The following is a 22,862-nucleotide window of genomic DNA, read 5'->3' on the forward strand; positions in this document are numbered from 1 at the left end:
CTACCCGACCCGTAGCTGCACGCCGTCTACAAGGAGCACCTCCCCGCGGCGCTGCATTCCTTGTCGCCGGAGCTCTTCTGTCAGGTACTTGTGACGTGCTGGGGCTACCAATATGTTCATGATGGAGCTGATGGAGCACGGCTACCCGACCCGTAGCTGCACGCCGTCTACAAGGAGCACCTCCCCGCGGCGCTGCATTCCTTGTCGCCGGAGCTCTTCTGTCAGGTACTTGTGACGTGCTGGGGCTACCAATATGTTCATGATGGAGCTGATGGAGCACGGCTACCCGACCCGTAGCTGCACGCCGTCTACAAGGAGCACCTCCCCGCGGCGCTGCATTCCTTGTCGCCGGAGCTCTTCTGTCAGGTACTTGTGACGTGCTGGGGCTACCAATATGTTCATGATGGAGCTGATGGAGCACGGCTACCCGACCCGTAGCTGCACGCCGTCTACAAGGAGCACCTCCCCGCGGCGCTGCATTCCTTGTCGCCGGAGCTCTTCTGTCAGGTACTTGTGACGTGCTGGGGCTACCAATATGTTCATGATGGAGCTGATGGAGCACGGCTACCCGACCCGTAGCTGCACGCCGTCTACAAGGAGCACCTCCCCGCGGCGCTGCATTCCTTGTCGCCGGAGCTCTTCTGTCAGGTACTTGTGACGTGCTGGGGCTACCAATATGTTCATGATGGAGCTGATGGAGCACGGCTACCCGACCCGTAGCTGCACGCCGTCTACAAGGAGCACCTCCCCGCGGCGCTGCATTCCTTGTCGCCGGAGCTCTTCTGTCAGGTACTTGTGACGTGCTGGGGCTACCAATATGTTCATGATGGAGCTGATGGAGCACGGCTACCCGACCCGTAGCTGCACGCCGTCTACAAGGAGCACCTCCCCGCGGCGCTGCATTCCTTGTCGCCGGAGCTCTTCTGTCAGGTACTTGTGACGTGCTGGGGCTACCAATATGTTCATGATGGAGCTGATGGAGCACGGCTACCCGACCCGTAGCTGCACGCCGTCTACAAGGAGCACCTCCCCGCGGCGCTGCATTCCTTGTCGCCGGAGCTCTTCTGTCAGGTACTTGTGACGTGCTGGGGCTACCAATATGTTCATGATGGAGCTGATGGAGCACGGCTACCCGACCCGTAGCTGCACGCCGTCTACAAGGAGCACCTCCCCGCGGCGCTGCATTCCTTGTCGCCGGAGCTCTTCTGTCAGGTACTTGTGACGTGCTGGGGCTACCAATATGTTCATGATGGAGCTGATGGAGCACGGCTGCTTGACCCTCCCACAAACCGCACGCGGTCGTAGGTCTGTATTCAAGTAGACGCCTTAATACATAATCCGTGTATTTTCTCTTTCATGCACAGTAATGAAGACAGTCACAAAATACGCTTGATTATGGTAAAGGTCCGGAGAGGATACCACCAGTTTTTTTAGATAGGACACCAGTTCGGGTTGTGCAGCAGTTCAGGTATCTCGGACACATGTTGACGGGGTCCCTCAGCGACGACCTTGACATAGAGCGAGAGCGAAGGTCACTGGCAATAAGGTGCAACATGATCGCTCGCCGATTTTCCCGGTGCACTGAGGATGTTAAAGTTACGTTGTTTAATGCGTACTGTGTGAGTTTTTATACTTCACAATTATGGATCAACTACACCAAAAGATCCTTTAACATCCTCAGGGTTCAATATAATGATGCCCTTCGCATTTAATTAAAAATGCCGAGGTATTGTAGCGCGTCGGGCATGTTCGCCGACGCTGGAGACCCGGACTACTACGCTGTACACTGGCTAAGGGTACACCAGATCCCTAACGCAAAATGACTATTTATTTTTATTTATTTTGAAGTGACTTTAATTTTATATTAATTAATTAATTAATTATCTTCATACATATTCTTTTTATAATTTTAAAATATTTTGACTACCCACTTATATGTAAACATGTTTTCTATGGGTCCCTGACCTGCAATAAAATGAAAAAAAAAAAAATACGTATTGAGACATCCGGAACGACGAACCTACTAATTGTAATAATAGATAAAGGATTTAAATGGTCTTCTGTTTCCAAAAAATAAAGATCATCTGAAAGATGTCTCTGGACCAAAGAAAGAGAAGGAAAAATAGGACAATAGGATTAATTTTACGTCACTCTTTTAAATGTTTGTATACAATTACAACAAAGGCTTTATTCAATCATTAATTCAATTAAACGGCGGCAAATTTAGATTACGTATCTTTAAGCGTATCACTTGGCTATCGATATTACTATAATATACAGGCTGGTATTTTTTTGAAGGGCGATGATGGCCAAGTCGGAAACTACGAGACTTAGTGGAAAGTCGTGAAATGAGTCATGCCCTCGATTTATAAGAAACCAATAACTGCATATTATTCAGTTTTAAAATTTCTTGATCTTTTGACTGAAAATTCAGCCTACGGACATACCTGCTACATGACAGGATTTATCCCCTATAGAATATCACCAAAAAAATATGATTTCTATTTGAATAGGAGTTGAGTTTTCTTCCGTGGAAAAATTATGAAACATGAACATTTTGTATTTTCTTTTATTTTTTATAGTAATAGATATCTTTGCCAATTTTAATCCCTATCAGCAAGAGTCCATTGGTCCCAGGATACAGGATGAATATTTTTTAAAAAGTCATTCGGGGCGATTACCCTAAAAAGTTCAAGAAATTTAATTAAATTAATATGCAGTTATTGTTTTCTTATAAATTCAGAGCATGACTCCTTTCACGGCTTTCCTCTAAGTATCGTTGTTTCCGACTTGGCGATCACCGCCCTTCTCAAAAAACACCCTGTATAGGAACTAAACGAGCTAGAGCTCACACTCCAATACACCAAGTTTCAAATAAAATACCAGAAATATATGATCTACAGGCGATGATACACAGCTTCGGTCTATCTGACAAGGACTACAAGTTTGGCGTGACGCGTGTATTTTTCCGGCCCGGAAAGTACTCGGAATTCGACTCCATGATGCGATCCGACCCGGAGAACTTGCAAGCGATCGTGGGTTCGGTCCTGGCCTGGCTCGTGAAGAAGAGATGGAGAAGGGCTGCGTTTTCTGTACTATCCATTATTAAGTGTAAGTATTTTATACGAAAAAATGCCTCCTACTATTTTAAAAATTATGAGATTTTACTGAAAATGATTCAATACTGCTCCTTATGATATACTTTAATTTCTTCCAGTAAAGAATAAAATACTGTACCGCCGAGAGTGTCTCATAAGAGTGCAGAAGTCTGTGAGAGGCTACCTCGTTCGACGACAGCACAAGCCGAGGTACCAGGGCATCATAAAGATCAAAGCGCTCGAGAACAATCTGCGTGAGATGGAGACAGTCACAGCGCAACTAAAGAAGGATAAAGACAGTGCGAAGAAAAATATAGAGAACTTGAGGAACAATATTAGGAGCACATGTTCGATTATCAAGGTGAGTTAACACATACTACACAATGCTCTTGTTTCATAATTCTATTGTATTCACACTATACTAGGCTTGCCTTGGTACATTCTGGCTGCGTGGAAACGCGTAAGGCTTCGTTCACTTGATTACTTACTTTGAATCTCGTTTTATAAAATTTTCATCAGACTACGAGATTGCGAGAAAATGATGATGACAAAAAGAGAAGTTCAGTGCATTGCAAATAGACCCATGGCTAAATTATATTATGATTTTATTTCAGAGAAATGAGAAAATAAGTCGCCAAGAGATAGACCAGGTGTACACTAAACTCACGAAAGAGGTTGAATCGTTAATGGCTGCCTTACAAAAAGCTATGCTTGATCAGAAAAATAGGTAAGGTTAAAGTTATGTTTTTGATGGCATTATATTTTGTCGAGATCGTTTTAGATTTGATAAATAAATATAAATTGATGGGTGCAGTGTTGTTCCCATAAAACATACAAAATAAATGTCTTTCGAAATTTAAAAAAAAATGTTTAAATAAATTCAAAATTGAATAAAATATTTGGATTTGATAGACCACAGACCTAGAAGCAGTTGGGTGTGTAAAATATAAACATCACATGTTAATATTTTATCATAAAATGCAGCAGATTCTGGTTCCATTGACGAATAACAAAAAAATCGGAATTCTAAATACTATTAGATTAGAGATCGCATGTGGAAAGCAGCAGTTAGACGAACACTCCATGAGCGTAATGTGACTTAAAAGGGGCATGTCAAAAGTTCTATAAAAAGAGAGCGACAATCCGACCAAGGCAAATAGAAATCTGTAATCATTACCTGGAAGATATATTATAAAATAACCATAAATAATATTGTTGTAATGCATACTGTCTGTTCCCTCAGGGAGGAACAAGAACGACTTCGGAGATTGGAGGCGGAACTTCGTGCTGCCGAAGAGGCAAAGAGACAAGAGATGGAGAGGATCAGGCAGGAGGAGGAAAACCGTAGACTGTAAGTTGTTCATATGCGATTGAATTAAATAATTAATTAATATCACTTTAAAAATTCTTTCTTTTATTCAAAACTTCTTTGAAAAAAGTGAGATCGAGGTGTATTTTATTAATATTGATATTTTTTTTTATTTTTACTAATAATGGTTAAATGATATCGAAATGTTATCGTTGACTTCTAGAAAAGCTGAAATGGAAGCACGTCGCAAAGCTGAGGAGGCGGAGCGGACGAAGCAAGAGGAAGCAGACCGCGTGGCGGCATTCAAGCTGCAGCAGCAGTTAGAGGAAGCGGCTCGTGCTGACCAGGAGAACAGAGATAGGTACAGCGCACATGATACAGATCAGTTAGCTAAGGCCTAGCGCTTACTGTCAAACATTACTATGCTGTTTTTATTCAGCATATTGTAAAATTCGCGTAAGCTCACTGAAGTGTGCCAATAGTTATTTATGCAACTGTTGTGTAATAAGGGGTATTAAAACACGAATGTGGATTTATCACACGAGGCGAAGCCGAGAATTAGTAAAATTCACTTGAATATAATGTTCCTTTGCAGCGTTTAAAATATCCGGCGGTGTGCTGTCAAAATTTCAATCGCTGATTTTTTCAAGAAAAATGGCGGGGTTTCGAATTACCTACTTTATTTTTTACGGCGCGCCAGGTTCTGGTAGTGTGGAACGCGCGTAAACGAAAATGTTCTTTTTTTGAAATTCATACAGATACTACGCATCGAGCAATAAGAATGTGGCTGTCCGTTGAAACTCTTTGCGCATGAAGGGATAAAAAAACATAGGAGTGTTGTTATGAAATTCAGTACAACATTACAACACTCTTTTGGATGATGTAATGGTTATTAGAACATTGGGTGTTTTAATGTTGGCAATAAGCTAACTGTTTTAGAATATTTAATAGAGGATTTAAAGCATGGGTGTAGATAATAGTTATTTATGCAACTGTTGTGTAATAAGGGTATTAAAACACGAATGTGGGGAGGCGAAGCAGAGTGTGAAATAGTATCACATGAGTGTTTTAATACCTAATTATCAAAAGTTGCATAAAAGACTTTATCTACACCCATAATATGAATCCGTTACATCATCCAAACGAGTGTTGTAATGTTGTACTGAATTTCATTACAACACTCGTTTGGACGGTGTAATGGTTATTAAGACATTGGATGTTTTAATGTTGGCAATAAGCTAACTAATTTTAGAATATTTAATAGAGGATTTAATGTAGGAAAGGATGTGATTAATTGTAGATAAATATACCTTACCTAAATCAGAATAGCGGACCGAATCGTCGGTGATTGACGACGTATTAAAATCGATGCGATTCTCCTAGGTGATAATGTACCACTTATGATCCCCTATTCGTCTTTTGATAACTATCATAAAAATGCTAGTAATATATAAACATTTTTTATATTATAACATATTGTGGAACAGGTTAGAACAAGAGCGACGTGATCACGAAATGGCGGTCAGACTCGCACGAGAGACAAACGGGCACGTCGAAGGATCGCCGCCACAGCTTCGGAGGTATATACCAACAGACACACATACTATTGCATTTGCATATATACAGAGTTGAATGTAGAATACATTATTATACAATACATACATCTTTATAGTTTATTCTTTCTATATAAAGTTGTATAGTTCTTGATTTGTAACTGTAATTTTGGCTATACTGAAATAAGGTTACCTAATTGTAATTCCTATATTTTTATTAAATTACAATGAAGCTTATTAGGACCATGTCTCTTATAATTAAGTATCATTTTTTTTTTTCGAATGATGTATGACAAAAACAAAATAGCGACTTGAATCTCCTTGAACATTTAATGAAAATAAAATAGTTTTATGGTATTATTTACTATCAAGCGTTTCTGTAAATAGCTTATTATCACTTAAATGTCTTCACTATCAATGATGTATAAAAATAAATATTTTTGATATGTTTGCACAGTTTCCCAACAATGGACTCGATGAACGGAGAAAATAAATTGAACAGGTATCGAGTGAGACAGAATGATTGTTATCTCTTTCGCACACACGCCTCTCGTCCTCTTTCAATTGTTTGCGTACAAACCAACCAATATTGGCACATTAACCTCGTTTTCGTTAAGTATAAAATAGTAGATCAGTTTTTGTCAAAGATTAATAGCGATTGTTATATGTACAGTACATTATATTATTGTGTATCATGTTTTGGAATACGTACTTAAACTTTTTTCTTTAAGAAAACAGACACGCTCCTTTGCACAGGATGCCGGCTAGATAATGGGTACACAACGGCGCCTATTTCTGACGTAAAGCAGTAATGTTTTTTTTATGATAATAAGGGACGAGACGAGCAGGACGTTCAGCTGATGCTAATTGATTGCCCTGCCAATTACAATGCAGTGCCGCTCAGGATTCTTGAAAAACTCAAAAATTCTGAGCGGCACTACAATTGCGCTCGTCACCTTGAGACATAAGATGTTCAGTCTCATTTGCCCAGTAATTTCACTACCTACGGCGCCCTTCAGACCGAAACACAGTAATGCTTACACATTACTGCTTCACGGCAGAAATAGGCGAATGTGTGAGCATTACTGTGTTTCGATGTGAAGGGCGCCGTAGCTAGTGAAATTTCTGGACAAATGAGACAACATCTTATGTCTCAAGGTGACGAGCGCAATTGTAGTACCCAGGGCAGGGCGTATCAATTACCATCAGCTGAACGTCCTGCTCGTCTAGTCTCTTATTTTCATAAAAAAAGGTACATAATATGTCAATACGTCCTGCAAATTATTGCACAACCTTGGTTCTCGGTTATACCGCTCTCGCGATATAAGGCTGCGTTTGTCACAAAGCCTATTATAATAACAATATATAGTGCATAATTAGTGTTATTTTATTCATACCTAAGTAGTGTTATTTTATTCATACGTGAGTAGTGTTATTTTATTATTATCACTAGCTGATACCCCGCAACTTCGTCTGCGTACACACAGGACAAAAGTAAAAATAAAAGAACACTCATAACATAATACGCTGTCGCAACACTTTTTGTAAATAATTATGTGTTCTGCAAAGCCATGAATACTTTTCGCAGCACACGCGATGCAAAAATATTTTAGGTAATTTTTTTTACACCTCGGGTTACATTATTGGAGTTTTAGTAAGGATCCCTAATTTAAAAAAAATATAATATAGCCTGTATCTTCTGGGGTTAGTGTAGCTTTCCAACAGTGAAAGAATTTTTCGAATCAGTTCAGTAGTTTCGGAGCCTATTCAATGCAAACAAACAAACAATCAAATCTTTCCTCTTTATAATCTAATATACAAAATTCTCGTGTCATGGTGTTAAACTTTGAACTCCTCCGAAACGGCTTGACCGATTCTCATGAAATTTTGAGTGCATATTGGGTATATATCTATTTTTAATCCCCCTAAATGTTAAGGGTGGTCCACACGTTTTTTTTTTGACATTTTTTTTTAAATTTGTATGATTATGAGTCACCATTAAAAATAAATACAACTTCAAATTTTCACCCATCTTCGATCAACAGTTACTTTTGTATCGCGATTTTAATATCGGCAATACAACGTTTGCTGGGTCAGCTAGTATTAGTATAGATTAAATCTCGTGAAACATTGAAAGAGGACACTTCCCTAACAACAACTAACTTCTTATCGCTACTGTCGCTTTCTTAATTCTTATTGCACGTATGATTTGGATTTTGTATTGATTGTTGTGTACTAATATGGAATTTTAGTCACTGGTGGAAACACAAGATTAATCCCATAGATAAGCAGTGGTTTTATTACAGAATATTGTATTATTGTATCGGATGCAATTGCTTAAGGGTCTGCAAATACTTTAAACCATAGGTTCTCATCGTGGGCGATAACGCCCCCTTGTGGAACTTTCGGGGGGGCAGTAGAAGACCCAGAGAAAATTAGGGGGCATTGAGATGGCGCAGATGGGGCGCGGGTAGATTAAAAAATATAGTCTTAAAAGGCAAAAAAATACACGAAAATACTCTAGTAAAAAACATATTCTCAAAGTGGGCGGTGAGCAAAATAAGGTTGAGAAACTATGCTTTAAACTCAATAGGTAGGTTTACGTATATTAATCAAATAAGGGTATTTTTTTTAGTAAAGTTTTTATTTGGGAATTAGGCTTTATCAATGCTTAGCTCCGATTGCGAGTTTGTTGTTATGAACTATGAGTTAATTGTTCGCTTCGCTTGACTATCTAAAAACTAATTTTGAGCTACTTTTTCGGTATTTAATAATTTTGCTTAATAGTGATTTAAATTCATAAAGGGCTAAGCATACTCCCTAGTATCATGTGGAGTGTCCCGAAGAGCTGGTTACCTGATTCATGCCGCCGAAGCCCAAGCAATACATGCCATAAACTTAAATTTAATCCGTCGGATGTATAATATTCGTCCACACTGTGGACTGCAACCAAATTTGATAGCCGTGCAGTCAAGCCAAGGAATTACCGTGTGGCGTTTCTAGGTCTACACCCACCGTAAAGGTCGACACTGCTCCTGTAATTCCTCTAGAGTAATAGAGTATGGACGGCGGTATCTGACCCGCATGCTCGTTTCACTAGTACTCTTAAGTACCAGATGACGAAAGAACGAAAGTTAAATTAATTTAAACCGGGCTACAGTTTAGAAACTAAAAGGACAAAATTAAAATTATTTTATAAAATTTAGAGACAGACCCGATGACGTTATTGAGCTGTGAGCATAATAATCGGCAGCTCTTTAATAGTCGTGTACAATAGCGATGGGCGTTGAATGAACGAACCAGTTCAATCAATCATTCGACGATGCGTCGACGGTTCACGTATTTCAAATGGACTAGTTCAATTCATAGACTGTGACAAACGTTAACAGTCGTCCGTATAAAACAGAATGTAAAGAGTTTCTTGCTACTTCTTCTCGTTGGCTCAACCCTGTACGAAGTAGCGGTAGATTCGATAAGAAAAAATATTTTTTATAAGTAAGTGTCATTTCGGTGACATACATGAATAAAGTGATTTTGATTTGATTTAAATTATGAACTAAACATGTACAAAAAATCAGTTGATCTTTTAAGAACGCCAGTATATGATTTTGTATTGTTGTAACAATGCTTTTATTTAATTTAGCAATTAGAATCCATTTTAACATTACTAATTTATTCAGTATAAATTCATGTCATTGTCATCGTAAACTTGTAATAGACTGTCCTGTCGAGCTTCTACAATACCGTCGAAGGTGAACTACAATCCACGATTAACACTAGTCCATCGACTAGTCGATGAAAGAAAATGAACGGTCTCGTTTCGTTCACACTAAGTACGTCGACGACCCATCACTAGTGTACAACCAATCGCTGGTTGCGTATGTCTCCCCTCGCGCCCCACGTGCTTCCCGCCAATGAGTCCCAATATTTGACTTCTGCGAATTCAACTCTTATTGATATCCTTATCGGGGACTATATTACTTAATTTGTTTACGAAATATTAGTGTAACTGCTGCTTGTCTATTGTTTATTAGCATTTCGTACTTGTAGTAGTAGCTGGAGTAGTACCTGGCAGTTGTGATTAACAATCGAATTCGATTAACAGATTCTTTATTATATTTTATTAATTATTTCTAGAAATTTTATTTACATAACAAAATTTATGGACGATGCGGCATTTGAACCCGCGCCTCACTGGATACGAACCAGCGCTTTGACCAACTGTCCGAATGACGCAATATCCATAAATCTTGGTAACCAACTCAACTATTCAGTTCTCGCCATATACAGGATTCACATTACAGTTGAAAAAAATAGGAATTTGTGTCCGATATGGTGCACACCTTCATTTTAAATTAAAACCGAGGACTTATTTGAATTCAAGTTAATGGACAACTCTTGAAAAAACTTTATTCAGATATTCCATAAAAAGTGTACTTACTAATTAAATCGCAACCACGACTGTGTTCCGAAGAGCGGTTTATCATGATTCCTGACGCCGAATTATACAATCGCCTCATACTCGACTTACTCAAATACCGTCCTCAACATCTGGATGTGTGGCGTTCCTTGACGTTTTGGAAAACTGTGGAATGATCTTCTTTACGCAGTGTTTGCAGGTCAATATCACCTTAAAACGAAGCGCCTACATCTAAAAAAGGCCGGCAGCGCTCCTGTGATTCTTCCGATGTTGCAGAGTATGATTGGCTGCGTGATTACTTATAATCAAACACCTCCGTTTGCTCCTTTATCCTGCTACTCTAAAACTGGCTTGCAATTCCGCATATCGGACAGTTGCTTAAATTTATGGTGTCATTAATCTCTTTCATTAAAGTACAAAAAAGCGATTAATCACTAAATATTAACACTATTTATAGCGCCCAAAACGGATGTGATCATGCAGATTGTGAAGCACGTAAATATCGGATTTGACTCAAAAATTTTATACCTTTATGAAAGGCTTTTATTTAAAAATGGATCTGTATATAATGTGAGAAAGTAGTAACGACATTTCAATTTTTTAAAATAAAATAACACATAACATGTGCTGTCGCGACACTTTTTGTAAACAATGATGTGTTCTGCAGCGAAAATTTTTTACCTACCGTGGGTTACATTATTGGAGGTTTAGTAAGGATCCCTAATTTATTTGAAAATATAATATAGCCTATGTCACCCGGTAGTGTAGCTTTCCAACAGTGATAGAATTTTTCAAATCAGTACAGTAGTTTCGGAGCCTAATCCATGCAAACAAAAAACAATATTTCCATTGGCTGTAATAGTAGTCGTTGTTCGCTGAACGCAGGTCGGAGCGGGTTCGGATGCAGCAAGCGATGCAAGGCAAGCAGAAGTACGACCTCTCCAAGTGGAAGTACTCCGAGCTACGGGACACCATCAACACATCCTGCGACATCGAGCTGTTAGAGGTTGCTATACTTAAATTACTTGCTGTCATCTCTGGTCTGGCGCACCCCAGTATCAGCTCGATCCATAGCAGCTCGTTTCCAGAGCAGCTCGAATTGTCGGGGACCCAGTGCTCTGTGAACGGCTGGATCACTTGCGTTGCGTAGAGACGTCGCTTCATTGTGTGTCTTCTACCGCATTTATCACGGGGAGTGTTGCGAAGATCTGTTTAACCTGATTCCTGCTGCCGAATTCCACCTTCGCAGGACACGCCACAACTTAGGATATCATCCCCACCATCTGGATGTGTGGCGGTCCTCCATAGTGTGGTTTTCAAGGAGCTTTCTTCCTCGTACTACAAAGCTGTGGAATGAGCTTCCTTGTGCGGTGTTTCCAGGACGATACGACATGGTCCACCTTCAAAAAAAGCGCTATTGCCGAATAAAATTTGAAAGTTTCACAAATTTGATAGTAGGAAGTATAGTTATGATGCGAGAATAAATTATATCGGAACTCGAATCGGAGCGTTTTCTTCTTAAGTTATTTTATGTCTATGAAATTATATATGTGGGTAGGGTGGAATTCTGTAAGGCTCCTATTAAATTGTGTGTAATATTCAGGCATGTCGTCATGAGTTCCATCGACGACTGAAGGTGTACCACGCGTGGAAGGCAAAGAATGCACGCAAGAGTACCATGAACGAACAGGAGAGGGCGCCACAGTCCATCATGGACGCAGGTTAGGTTATGTCTTTTTATTGTATTTTTTTCTATATTAACTATGGCAAGAAAACTAATGGTTCACTAATCTGATGGGATTAATGTTATTAATTATTGGTACCACAACGGCGTCTATTTCTGCTGTGAAGCAGTAATGGGTAAAGATTGTTGTGTTTTGATTTGAAGGGTGCCATTAGGTAATGAAATTACTGGGCAAATGAGTCTCGACATCTTATGTTTTAAGGTGACGAGCGCAATTTAGGTGCCGCTCAGAATTTTTGGCTTTTTCAAGAAATATCATCACCTGAACACCCTGCTTGTCTCGTCCTTTATAATAATAATATTGACACACTTTTTACACAAATTATCTTGCTCCAAGTTAAGTATATATAGCCTGTGTTATGGGTTACAAGACAATTATATATTTAATACAATATTCTTACTTAAATATACATAAATTCATATAAGCATACATAAATACACTAGCAGACCCAGCAAACGTTGTATTGCCGATATTTATATCGCGATACAAAAGTAATTGTTGATCGTAGATGGGTCAAAATTTGAAGTTGTATGTATTTTTCATGCTGACTCATAATCAAACAAATTTAAAAAAAAAAATAAAAAAAATAAAAATTTCGTGTGTACCACCCTTAACATTTCGGAGGAGTTCGGTCTCGCACACCGTGACACGAGAATTTTATATATTTAAACATCCATGACTCGGAAACAAACATCCATGTCCTCCTTATTGTCATAAGTTAAATGTTTGACAGCGAAAACCCCGCGTCTCCCACAAAAGGGCGACATCCTGGGCGCGCGACACCGCTACTTCCGCATCCCGTTCGTGCGCGCGGGCGACGGCGACAAGCGCGGCTGGTGGTACGCGCACTTCGACGGACAGTACGTGGCGCGACAGATGGAGCTACACGCGGACAAGACGCCCGTGCTGCTGCGAGCGGGTACGTGCTCCTGCGGGGACCGCGCCGACGGCCTTGAGGAATCGAGCGGACCTGGGCCGCCGCTCCTTCAGTATCCACTTCACCTCTTCTATATCCCATTTCATAATGGCTGCGTACAAGGCCACAGAGATGGCGCTAGTCGTTCGCAAAGCCTTCAAATACGCTAATTACGCTTGGTGAATCGAAGGGCGGACATTATTATTGCCTTTGGATAATAAAGAAAAAAAAAACGAAAATTATAATTTAGGGGTATTTTGGTGATTTTTTTTTTCGCAGTGTCAGTAAAAATAGGTTCGTAATGAAAACAATGAATTTTATTCTTATATTCTGTAGATATATAATTATTTTTTGTAAAAATATTAGCTTTATATAAACCGTCAAGAAATGGTTTCAACTATGCGCTGTTTTGGCGATTTCTTGAGATAGCAGCCTTAAAGGAGGAAGGACACGTCCACTTCCATTGAAGTTAGCACATCCCCGCGCCTTCACCTACCGGTAGTTATTACGCATTAATGTACGTTACCCCGCACATACCAACGTATACATAAATACGAGCGTACGTTCACTTTAGCAGGCAGACAATCGTGTAGGCTTACGGCCGTTCCCAATATTCAGTCTATCTCCGGTTGTGGCCTACTTGAGATAAAAATCGTAAGTATCGTTGACTTTTCTGTCCCAATAAACTTATCGACGATAACTCACCCTGTCCGTCCACGCTTTCTGTGAATGGGAGGACGTATAGCTTACCAGCGAAAGAAGATTGTATGGAAATTGCACTTTACGAGTCCCAATATAAGGCGGTATACTGGGACAGCTTCAAATTATTGCCAGCTAATTACTGACAGTAGAAGGTAGTAATTTATTGCTATCTGTAGATCATATATTGGGAACGGTCGTTAGAGATATTTAGACGCGAACCCGCCCGTACCCCTAACGCTCACGTTGGCTCGCTATGAATTACATACGTACTTTAGTATCCACCAAGTCGCTAATCAGTTTGAAACAATAAACCCCAGAGATTAAAGCCATATCTGGTCTGACGCACCCCAGTATCAGCTCGATCCATTTGACCGCGTGCAACGTAGAGCAGCTCGAATTGTGAAGAACCCAGTGCTTTGTGAACGGCTGGATCACTTAGCGTTGCGTAGAGAAGTCGCTTCATTGTGTGTCTTCTACCGCATTTATTACGGCGATTGTTCCGAAGAGCTGTTTAACCTGATTCCTGCCGCCGAATTCCACCTTCGCACGACACGCCACAAGTTAAGATATCATCCTCACCATCTGGATGTGTGGCGGTCCTCCACAGTGCGGTTTTCAAGGAGCTTTCTTCCACGTACTGCAAAGCTGTGGAATGAGCTACCTTGTGCAGTGTTTCCGGGACGATACGACATGAGTACCTTCAAAAAAAGCGCGTACACCTTCCTTAAAGGCCGGCAACGCTCTTGTGATTCCTTTGGTGTTGCAAGAGAATGTGGGCGGCGGTGATCACTTAACACCAGGTGACCCATACGCTCGTTTGTCCTCCTATTCCATAAAAAAAAAACAAAGATTCCAACTATTTATTAATAAGATCTAATGATTTTTCTTTCCTTTAATAGCTTTATTGTATCTTTGCTATTACAGGTGTGGACGATATGCAGATGTGCGAACTAAGCCTTGACGAAACAGGTCTGACCCGCAAACGTGGCGCCGAGATACTGGAGCACGAATTCGAGAGGGAATGGGCCCTCCACGGAGGACCGCCCTACAGACCCACGCACTAGAGCTGACTGATCGTGTTGCAGAGGTAGGCTCACTGGTAGTGTTAAACTACAGTTGGGAGACAGGAGCTCAAACTAGGTAGAACCTGTGCTATGAGTCTCCTGGCCCCCCTATTATTGAGACTAAATATTAAATATGTTTGTGTGTATACATTTGTGCATGATTATGAACGCTACCAAGAGAGTGTCATTCTCTTTAGGTGAACATTTGTACGTCTCGTCACTTATTCTCAAAGAAAATGACGTAATGGTGACGTGTATAGTTATATTGTATTCAATACAATAGTACGTACATTGTTTACTAAGTGGAGAATGACAGTTTCTTCCGAGTGATACGTATCAAACCAAATCAATTGCTATTTATTCACATACATAGAAAACAATGACAAACAACGAAAATAATGTCAAATGTCATACGAAATTAATGTCAAAGTTGTATATTTAACCATAGTGTAATAATATACTCCTACTGGTATTCTCTTCCGACTGTGGCCTATGACTAGTCACGATATAATATATGTCACAGTGACAGCTCGCCATTTTATCGCTATTGTCGTGTCGCTCACATCTACAGCAAGTCTATAGCGTTCTTGTTGTTTAACTCGAAAATAATTAGAGAACAGTCATCGCAACTGATAACGTATTGTTAGGCAAAATCACGCGACACAGCTGTCAGAATACCAGGCGGATTATGTTATTATACCATGTATTTTACTATTAACTTTTACTTCGGAAGAGTCGAGGTTTATTGAGAAGAAATAGCATGAAACTCATTGAGACTCTTTAAATTAATATTGACAGCTTCATCAATTTACAAATTCTTTAATAGAATCTGTGGGAAGTGATTCAAAAAATACTAAAACGATTTAAGAATAATAGTGCAGTATTCTATGCACGTGCGGAAAGTAAACAAATATAATATTATAATTGTAGTAAATACAGATTTTTAATTATCTTACAGGCTATTACTTAGTTTATATATAAATTGTACCTAACTGGTGTATTGCACAAACAATAAGACAAATAAAAACATTTTAGAAATGGATTGTCTTACAACTTTCTCCGTTCTCATGATCACATAGGTGATAACATCTTTTCACTTATAAACAATATAATTATTCTGACATATTCCAGACACGATCATACTCCTTTAGTCGTATCCCTTCACTAACTTATAATTAAATGCTTAGATCATATAGACGAAATAACTGACTTTAGAACTAACCTTTATTTTGAGCAATTCACGTACACTGATCGTAGATGGGTGAAAATTTGAATTTGTATGTATTTTTTAATTCTGACTCATAATCAAACAAATTTTAAAAAAAATGTCAAATAAATTAAAAAAAAAAAGTTCGTGTGGACCACCCTTAACATTTAGAGTGATGAAAAATAGATGTTGTCCGATTCTCAGACCTACCCAATATGCACTCAAAATTTCATAAGAATCGGTCAAGCCGTTTCGGAGGAGTTCAAAGTTAACACCATGACACGAGAATTTTATATATTAGATATATATATAATAAAATAAATTATCTATGTTTTAATGTGTGATTACAGATAGATCGGGCGCGGCTCATCGGTGACATCGTAGTCTTAGTATAATTAGAGCTTTGAACGTGCCTTGAGGGTAGTCGGATATAGTAGTGCAATACATACATACATACACAACTGTTTCCATAACGAGTTTCATAACTACAAGTACAAATATAGTATTAGATCCAGTTATGCATATATGTATTGCTATAGTCTTTATGAATTTCCAACTGCAACAATATTATCTTTGGCCGTATTTTTGTATAACTGGTTTAATTAATTATATTGTGTATCATATAAAACATACAATGCCTTTTAAAGAAGTTTAAATAAAATTTAAACATAAAGTGCCTAACGTTTAGTAATAAGTTGGTTTTACACACGACCATAATTCTAAGGTTTTTTTTATTACTATATTAATTATTAAATGAAATCAACAAGTTAGCTAATGATGTTTATATAAAAATATATTTGAATCACATTTAGTCAATTAAAACCTATTTTCAATACCAATATATAATAATACCAACTTATCTGTGATGTGGCAAAAATATCAACTACGGTCGCCATAATGAAATGTCATTTGACTGTCAGTGTCTACTACTTTCGAGTGTTCCGTGTGTTTTACTGCGATACTTCTGAATTTTAAACGTTAAATATGCCCCGACTTTTGTGCACATTGGAATTAATTAGCAACACTGAAACGACGATGGCGACACCCATCAGTCACTGACCTCTAATATATAGCACTGGACTGGCGGCTGTCAAAGTGCTGTTGTGCCTGTTTGATATTCGCCATTATGGCGCTGTTGGCCATGTAGCGAGAGTCTGTGGTACTAAAACTAGTTATGACAACCTCAGCAAACATCGATAGATGGTGCAAAACTATTTACAAAAAAAATGTGTACTTTATTATGTTGATTCTTGAATAACACGGAAATCGAACGAAATTTATTCAAAATGCAAAAATACTTCAGAGTATTTTACGTTCCTTCGCAGCCATTTGTATTATACGTCAAAATTAGTTCTCTGGACGCTCGCGAGTGGAGCTTCAAATAGGCACAAAAAAAATTCTGTCAAACATATGGAACAGCCAGTCTAGTGATATTTATACAGATCAGTGTCATCAGTTCACAGATAAGTTGGTGGCACTGACTACTGTGGATGTTAAAAGTATAATTATTCAGTCTTATTCATTCCACATGTATCGTGTTTTATTAATTTTTTTGTGATATGTAAGAATAAGTAGTGTATATTTTATATGAACATACAGCATTTATTATATCCAAGTACATACAAGTTATAAATTTCTCATGAGAGAAGGTAATAAGGGTAGATTACTTATATAACAAATTATGTTAATTTTGACACTTTATGTCAGCTACTAATAGATAAGTGTTTTGGTATGGACAGTTCCTTCTGTCTCAGTTACTTTTAATTTTATTTACTATGAGCATTGGCAACAAGACCATCAGCTGAAACAAACAATATTATGACACATAATAATGCCCTGAACTAAAACAAGAATATTACAAACCTCCTTTTTTATTACATTCGTAATCAGGAAAATTATCTGTGTGTACGCACTGTATATATAATTGTACTTCATTAGTGTAACAAATTAAAGAACTTTAAGGCCGTTTGTCCACCGGCCGCCTGTCACTCGAGAACTGTGATCCCGTCCGCCGATATTTCGCTTAGTTCGGCGAAGTGGCGACAATACAAAACATATATTTCTTCTTTTCGTTCTACGTCTACGATATCATTGTCGCACCGCAATAGCTATAATAAATAAAAATTGCAAAGAAATTTAAAATTTTCTTTATATATTATATGCATAAATTCATTAGCTACTAATTCAGAACTTGTAGAAAGTAAAGAATGTTTTTGGGATAAAACTAAGGATGCGTCCAAAGATAAAATTTTGCGATAAAATGCATGGCACGATATTTGCCTCTCTAGGCACAAACAAGCAAGATAGCTACAAAGAACTGACTGAACCACAAACGATCGCCGTCATATCAAATTGATCTCGGCCAGTAATAATCTCGTTCTCGGTGACTGTGGCGGTGGACAAACGGTCTTAATGTAATGATGAATTGTTTATCCAGACATGTCGCGGTAAGACGAACGCAACATAACAAATTGAACATAAAATTCTGTAGTACATTGATTTTTTCGTTACAATAGTGACTCGTTCTTATGACAGTGTCACATCACTATTTAAGAAAAAATTTATATCACTTCACACTATACTAGATGAAAATTTATCGACCTAAGTAATTATCGCCTATTTAGTGTTGGAAAATTGTGACACTGTCATATGTTTTTCTAAACGCGCCCTATTGAATTCCACATTAATTCTACTAGTTATTATAAATCTTTTTCTCGTAAATTAATACGACCTTTGAAATATTTTGCATACATTCTACGTTGGATGAGGGTAGCGCTAGATTATTTTTAAATACGTCGTGTCTATCGTATATCTTAAATTCTTTTCTTCCCACTCTTCTGTGATATGAGTTATTTATCTATTCTACATATTACATTATTTATTTCCAACTCATATTATAGTGACTATCACACTCGGCCCTAACATTATTTCCAAAGCAGAGGTGGGTTTTCGTTTAAAGTCTAAGTACATATAATTACAAATATTTTTAAGTACAAAATGAAATTTAAAAGTACATCGACATATATACAAATTACATTTATTTTTATTTATAACATAGCGACGACATATTTTTATATCTCTGAAAATGTATGCTGTGATTTTCGTTTAAGTTGAATTAATTTATATGAAATCATTCCTTTGCAACTGGTAAGACTGGTGGACGGCGGCAGTATTGTTTTATCGGACAGTATTTACGATGTATTTACATTCCTTTGTGTCACGTTACGGTGGTTTAGTTATTAAATAAATAATGAAAGCGATGATAATAAATGTTCTGTTGTAATATTATCATCTTATGTTTTTTCTTGACATGAAATAAGTACAAAGTAATCATATTTATTATCAGTATCATCACTTAATAAGAAATGAGGGTAGACCAATAATTTCTAAACCACCGTACCATAATATGTAAGTGAAATTATTTCACAAACAGCTTTTATAGAGTAATTTATTATCTAGATAATAAAACATAGTATTATTTGAAAAGTGTGCCTTCATTAAAATGTTTTATGCTTTACCAAATCAATATAAGATTGTATTAGAATTATTAATGTTTTTTATTTAAATGTAATAGTTACTCTAGCGATGCTACCTTCCTGGCTTCTCTGAATTCAAATTCAAAATAGGACATGACATCACTTATTGAAAGTCAACAACTACCACCCATTTCAAAACGAATACATCAGACCTGAGAAGAACGGGCGCAACAAACTCAGCGGGCTTTTTTTTCGAAAAAATATGTTTACAAAGTAATATTGTACAATTTAAACTATTATTTAATAGCCTGAGGGCGGTGGCTCCACTCCCAATCTGTTGTATCATTAAGAAAGTCATTTATGTTATAGAAACCTTTATCACACAAACGTTTTTAAAGAATTCATTTGTATAACGTAATACTTTTGTTTTGAACCTTTTAATTTTTTTCTGGGACCTTGTTGTAAAAGCATATACTTACATCCCCACAAAAGACTTACTAACTCGACTTAGCCGAGTAGTAGTCATCACGAGGGCTGCACTAAAAGTAACGGGAATGGAATATTTCCACTGTTCCTGTCATATTAAAATCTGTTTAATTGATAACTCCTTGGTCTTAAAAATCGAATACCATTTATTTATTTAAAAAAATATTCTCGGTCTTGTCACAAGGTCTTTTCAAACTTGTTTAGTCGTTGAGAAAATGGAATTGACTCGAGAAAATTCTAGAGCGATGATTTATTGTGACTTTCGAAGTGGTTTAACACAACAACAGTGTGTTGATTGGTGACCGGATGATTTCTGCATATGGTGATGAAGCCCCATCCAAAACCACAATTTATCGCTGGTTTGCTGAATTTTAACGTGGACGTGTCAAGCTCAGTGATGATCCCCGTCAAGGTCGTCCAATAACTGCAGTCACCAAAAAAAACGTTGATGCTCTGCGTAAGCTGATTGAGGACGATCGACATGTGACATACCGCGAAATTCAGGCAACTTTAGACATTGGCATGAGTCAAATACAAATAATCTTGCATGAACAATTAGGTGTAAAAAAGTTGTTTTCCCGATGGATACCGCATTTGCTCTGTGGAGAGCAAAATGCGGCTCCTCAAATGCTGTATACAACATCGTATCAGGTGGCGAATCCTGAATATACGCGTACGAACCCGAAACAAAAAACCAGTCACGAGTTTGGGTGTTCAAAAATGAGTTAAAGCCAACAAAAATTGTTCGTTCACGGAGTGTTGCAAAAAAATGGTGGCCACGTTTGTCTCCAAAACCGGCCATGTTGCGACTATTCCTCTTGAGGGACAAATAACGGTTAATACAGAATAGTATGCTAGCATTTGTTTGCCACAGGTCGTTTCTGATCTCCGTAAAGAGCACACCACGATTAATACAATAATAATTAAAGACTTGCACGATATGGTGCTATGACATCAATTATTGAACTTATTATTTTAATAGAAATGCCTCATATATCAGCAGTTTTTTTCTATGTCTGGAGAATTAAAAGTTTTAATTATTTCTCCAGGGCTAACAAAACTAAAATTGAAAATTTGTTGACATTCTCTTACATTTTCTTGAAGAAGTGACTCGGCAACACTGGTGGAGGAGACAAGAGTGCTTGTGATAGAAACTGGAATGTCAGAAAAAAAATCTCAAAAGCAGTAGTAACTTCCTGCTGAGATTGAATTTTTGTATTGTTTATTAATAGATTGTATTCAATGTTGCGGTCTTTAACTCCAAGTTCATACATTCCAAGTCATCTTTATTTTATTCGGTGCATTTTTAATTATATGCTAATTATATGCATAGACTTTGCATAAAACAATTTTTCTAAATAATTTAGAGTATTTTTTAACATACTCTAGTAAAGATGCATCATGATTATACAGTCGCGAGCAAAAGTTTGGAATCACTTACTAGAAATTGGTTTCGCGCGATCATGCTTGCTAAATATTTTTTTAATTATCATAAAAATGAATCGTCATTTTAAAGATTCAACTGTCAACTTTAAATTGGTACCAAATTCCTTCAAATCGAGCCAATAGTTAAGGAGCTATCCCGGATTAAGTGAAGGAGGTAGGAAATATGGAAAAATAATGAATGAATAAAACAACAAAAATTAATAAATAATAATTTTATTTCGCCTTAAAATTAAGTGTCAGTACTTTGTGTACCTCCCCTCGCCTTAATAACTTCTCGAAGACGATTTTTCATAGACTTGAGCAGCTTCTGAATTGATTCTTGTGGGATACCTTCCCACTCCTCAATCATCACATTCCGGACACATGCTCTATTTCCGGGAGGGCGACCAACCGTCCCAGGGTGGTGTCGGGTTCCTCGTTCACAAGTCTCTCGTCAACAACGTAATTGAGGTGGCGAGCGTGTCGTACAAACAGGTTCGATCTTAACACATAGAAGAATTGCCGATAGTGTAGGTACAACCAGAACGGCATTTACAATAAGATAAAAGCCTATGGGTAATAGAAACAATATTAAGTTTAAAATACAAGGTAATAAATAGAAAATGTAAATTTTTGTGGTTTGTCTTGTAAAAGATGATGCAATCCAATTGAGCTCTTCCATTTGATTGAGATGTTCCATTTGATTAGACAATGAATATTAAACTAGGTATATCGAAAGTGTATTTGGAAAGCTGAAATAAACATAATGACTAAATGAAAACTACTATAATTAAATACACAAAATGAAACAAAAGGCTGAAATAAAAGAAGCTATAAATCATGATTGCTATATAGTACCTATTCATTATATATGCCATTCAAAATTACCCTAATGATGGAGATCAAACACATACTAAGTAAAAAAGGAACTAAACTAGTAAAACATAATTCCTTTGACTATTTCTCTAATGATTACATGTCGAAAAGTTAGACATGTAAGAAAGCGAGTCAGTAGTTACGCCGTGTTTCTCGTCTAAGGCGATTCAGACACGACCTTAAAATTTAAAAATATTCTTTGGACACGACTCCGGCTCAAGGTGACCCGGGTCGTTCGGACAACTTCGGTGGTTCGCACGTTAGCATAAATATGTTGTGTGGTGTATGCACTCATCGCTTGCACCTAACCGCTACAGAGACCTTTCAGCAATAACCTTAAGCTGGGGTTGCTACGTAAGTCACATGGCACTTCTCTATTCTTTTTACGCACCGTGGAAGCACAGGGCAATAGGAAAAGCAGGTCTTAGATTTTTCTAAACTTTCTCTTTGTTGTTTGTATTTTGCAAAGAATTCACAATATGACGTCATTACATCTAGCAATCGCGACTCGCTACTCTGTGGTTCAGAGTATTTACATCCTCTTTGCTGTGCTCGCGACTCGCAAGTCGCAAGTGAATTATGTGA

At 37.9% G+C, this 22,862-nt stretch overlaps 1 protein-coding gene and 1 long non-coding RNA gene across 2 annotated transcripts in view; one reads left to right on the forward strand and one right to left on the reverse strand.

Moving 5' to 3' along the window:
* LOC126967142 (myosin heavy chain 95F) overlaps positions 1-22,862 on the forward strand; it is a 152,319-nt gene that overhangs the window by 54,327 nt on the left and 75,130 nt on the right. Inside the window, exons 15-26 of the mRNA XM_050811579.1 lie at positions 2,904-3,111; positions 3,218-3,459; positions 3,713-3,825; positions 4,342-4,449; positions 4,631-4,768; positions 5,895-5,987; positions 6,418-6,462; positions 11,266-11,386; positions 11,984-12,101; positions 12,859-13,044; positions 14,668-14,842; positions 16,365-17,735. Coding sequence (XP_050667536.1) covers positions 2,904-3,111; positions 3,218-3,459; positions 3,713-3,825; positions 4,342-4,449; positions 4,631-4,768; positions 5,895-5,987; positions 6,418-6,462; positions 11,266-11,386; positions 11,984-12,101; positions 12,859-13,044; positions 14,668-14,807 — 1,512 coding nt within the window. The 3' untranslated portion in view covers positions 14,808-14,842; positions 16,365-17,735. The remainder of the gene's footprint in view (positions 1-2,903; positions 3,112-3,217; positions 3,460-3,712; positions 3,826-4,341; positions 4,450-4,630; positions 4,769-5,894; positions 5,988-6,417; positions 6,463-11,265; positions 11,387-11,983; positions 12,102-12,858; positions 13,045-14,667; positions 14,843-16,364; positions 17,736-22,862) is intronic.
* On the reverse strand, positions 21,620-22,807 carry LOC126967277 (uncharacterized). The gene is made up of 2 exons (XR_007729958.1): positions 22,260-22,807; positions 21,620-22,153 (listed from the first exon to the last, which is right to left on the reverse strand). It is a non-coding gene; the product is annotated as an uncharacterized LOC126967277 (long non-coding RNA).

This window comes from Leptidea sinapis, chromosome 12, assembly GCF_905404315.1.
Source record: "Leptidea sinapis chromosome 12, ilLepSina1.1, whole genome shotgun sequence".
Classification (NCBI taxonomy): domain Eukaryota; kingdom Metazoa; phylum Arthropoda; class Insecta; order Lepidoptera; family Pieridae; genus Leptidea; species Leptidea sinapis.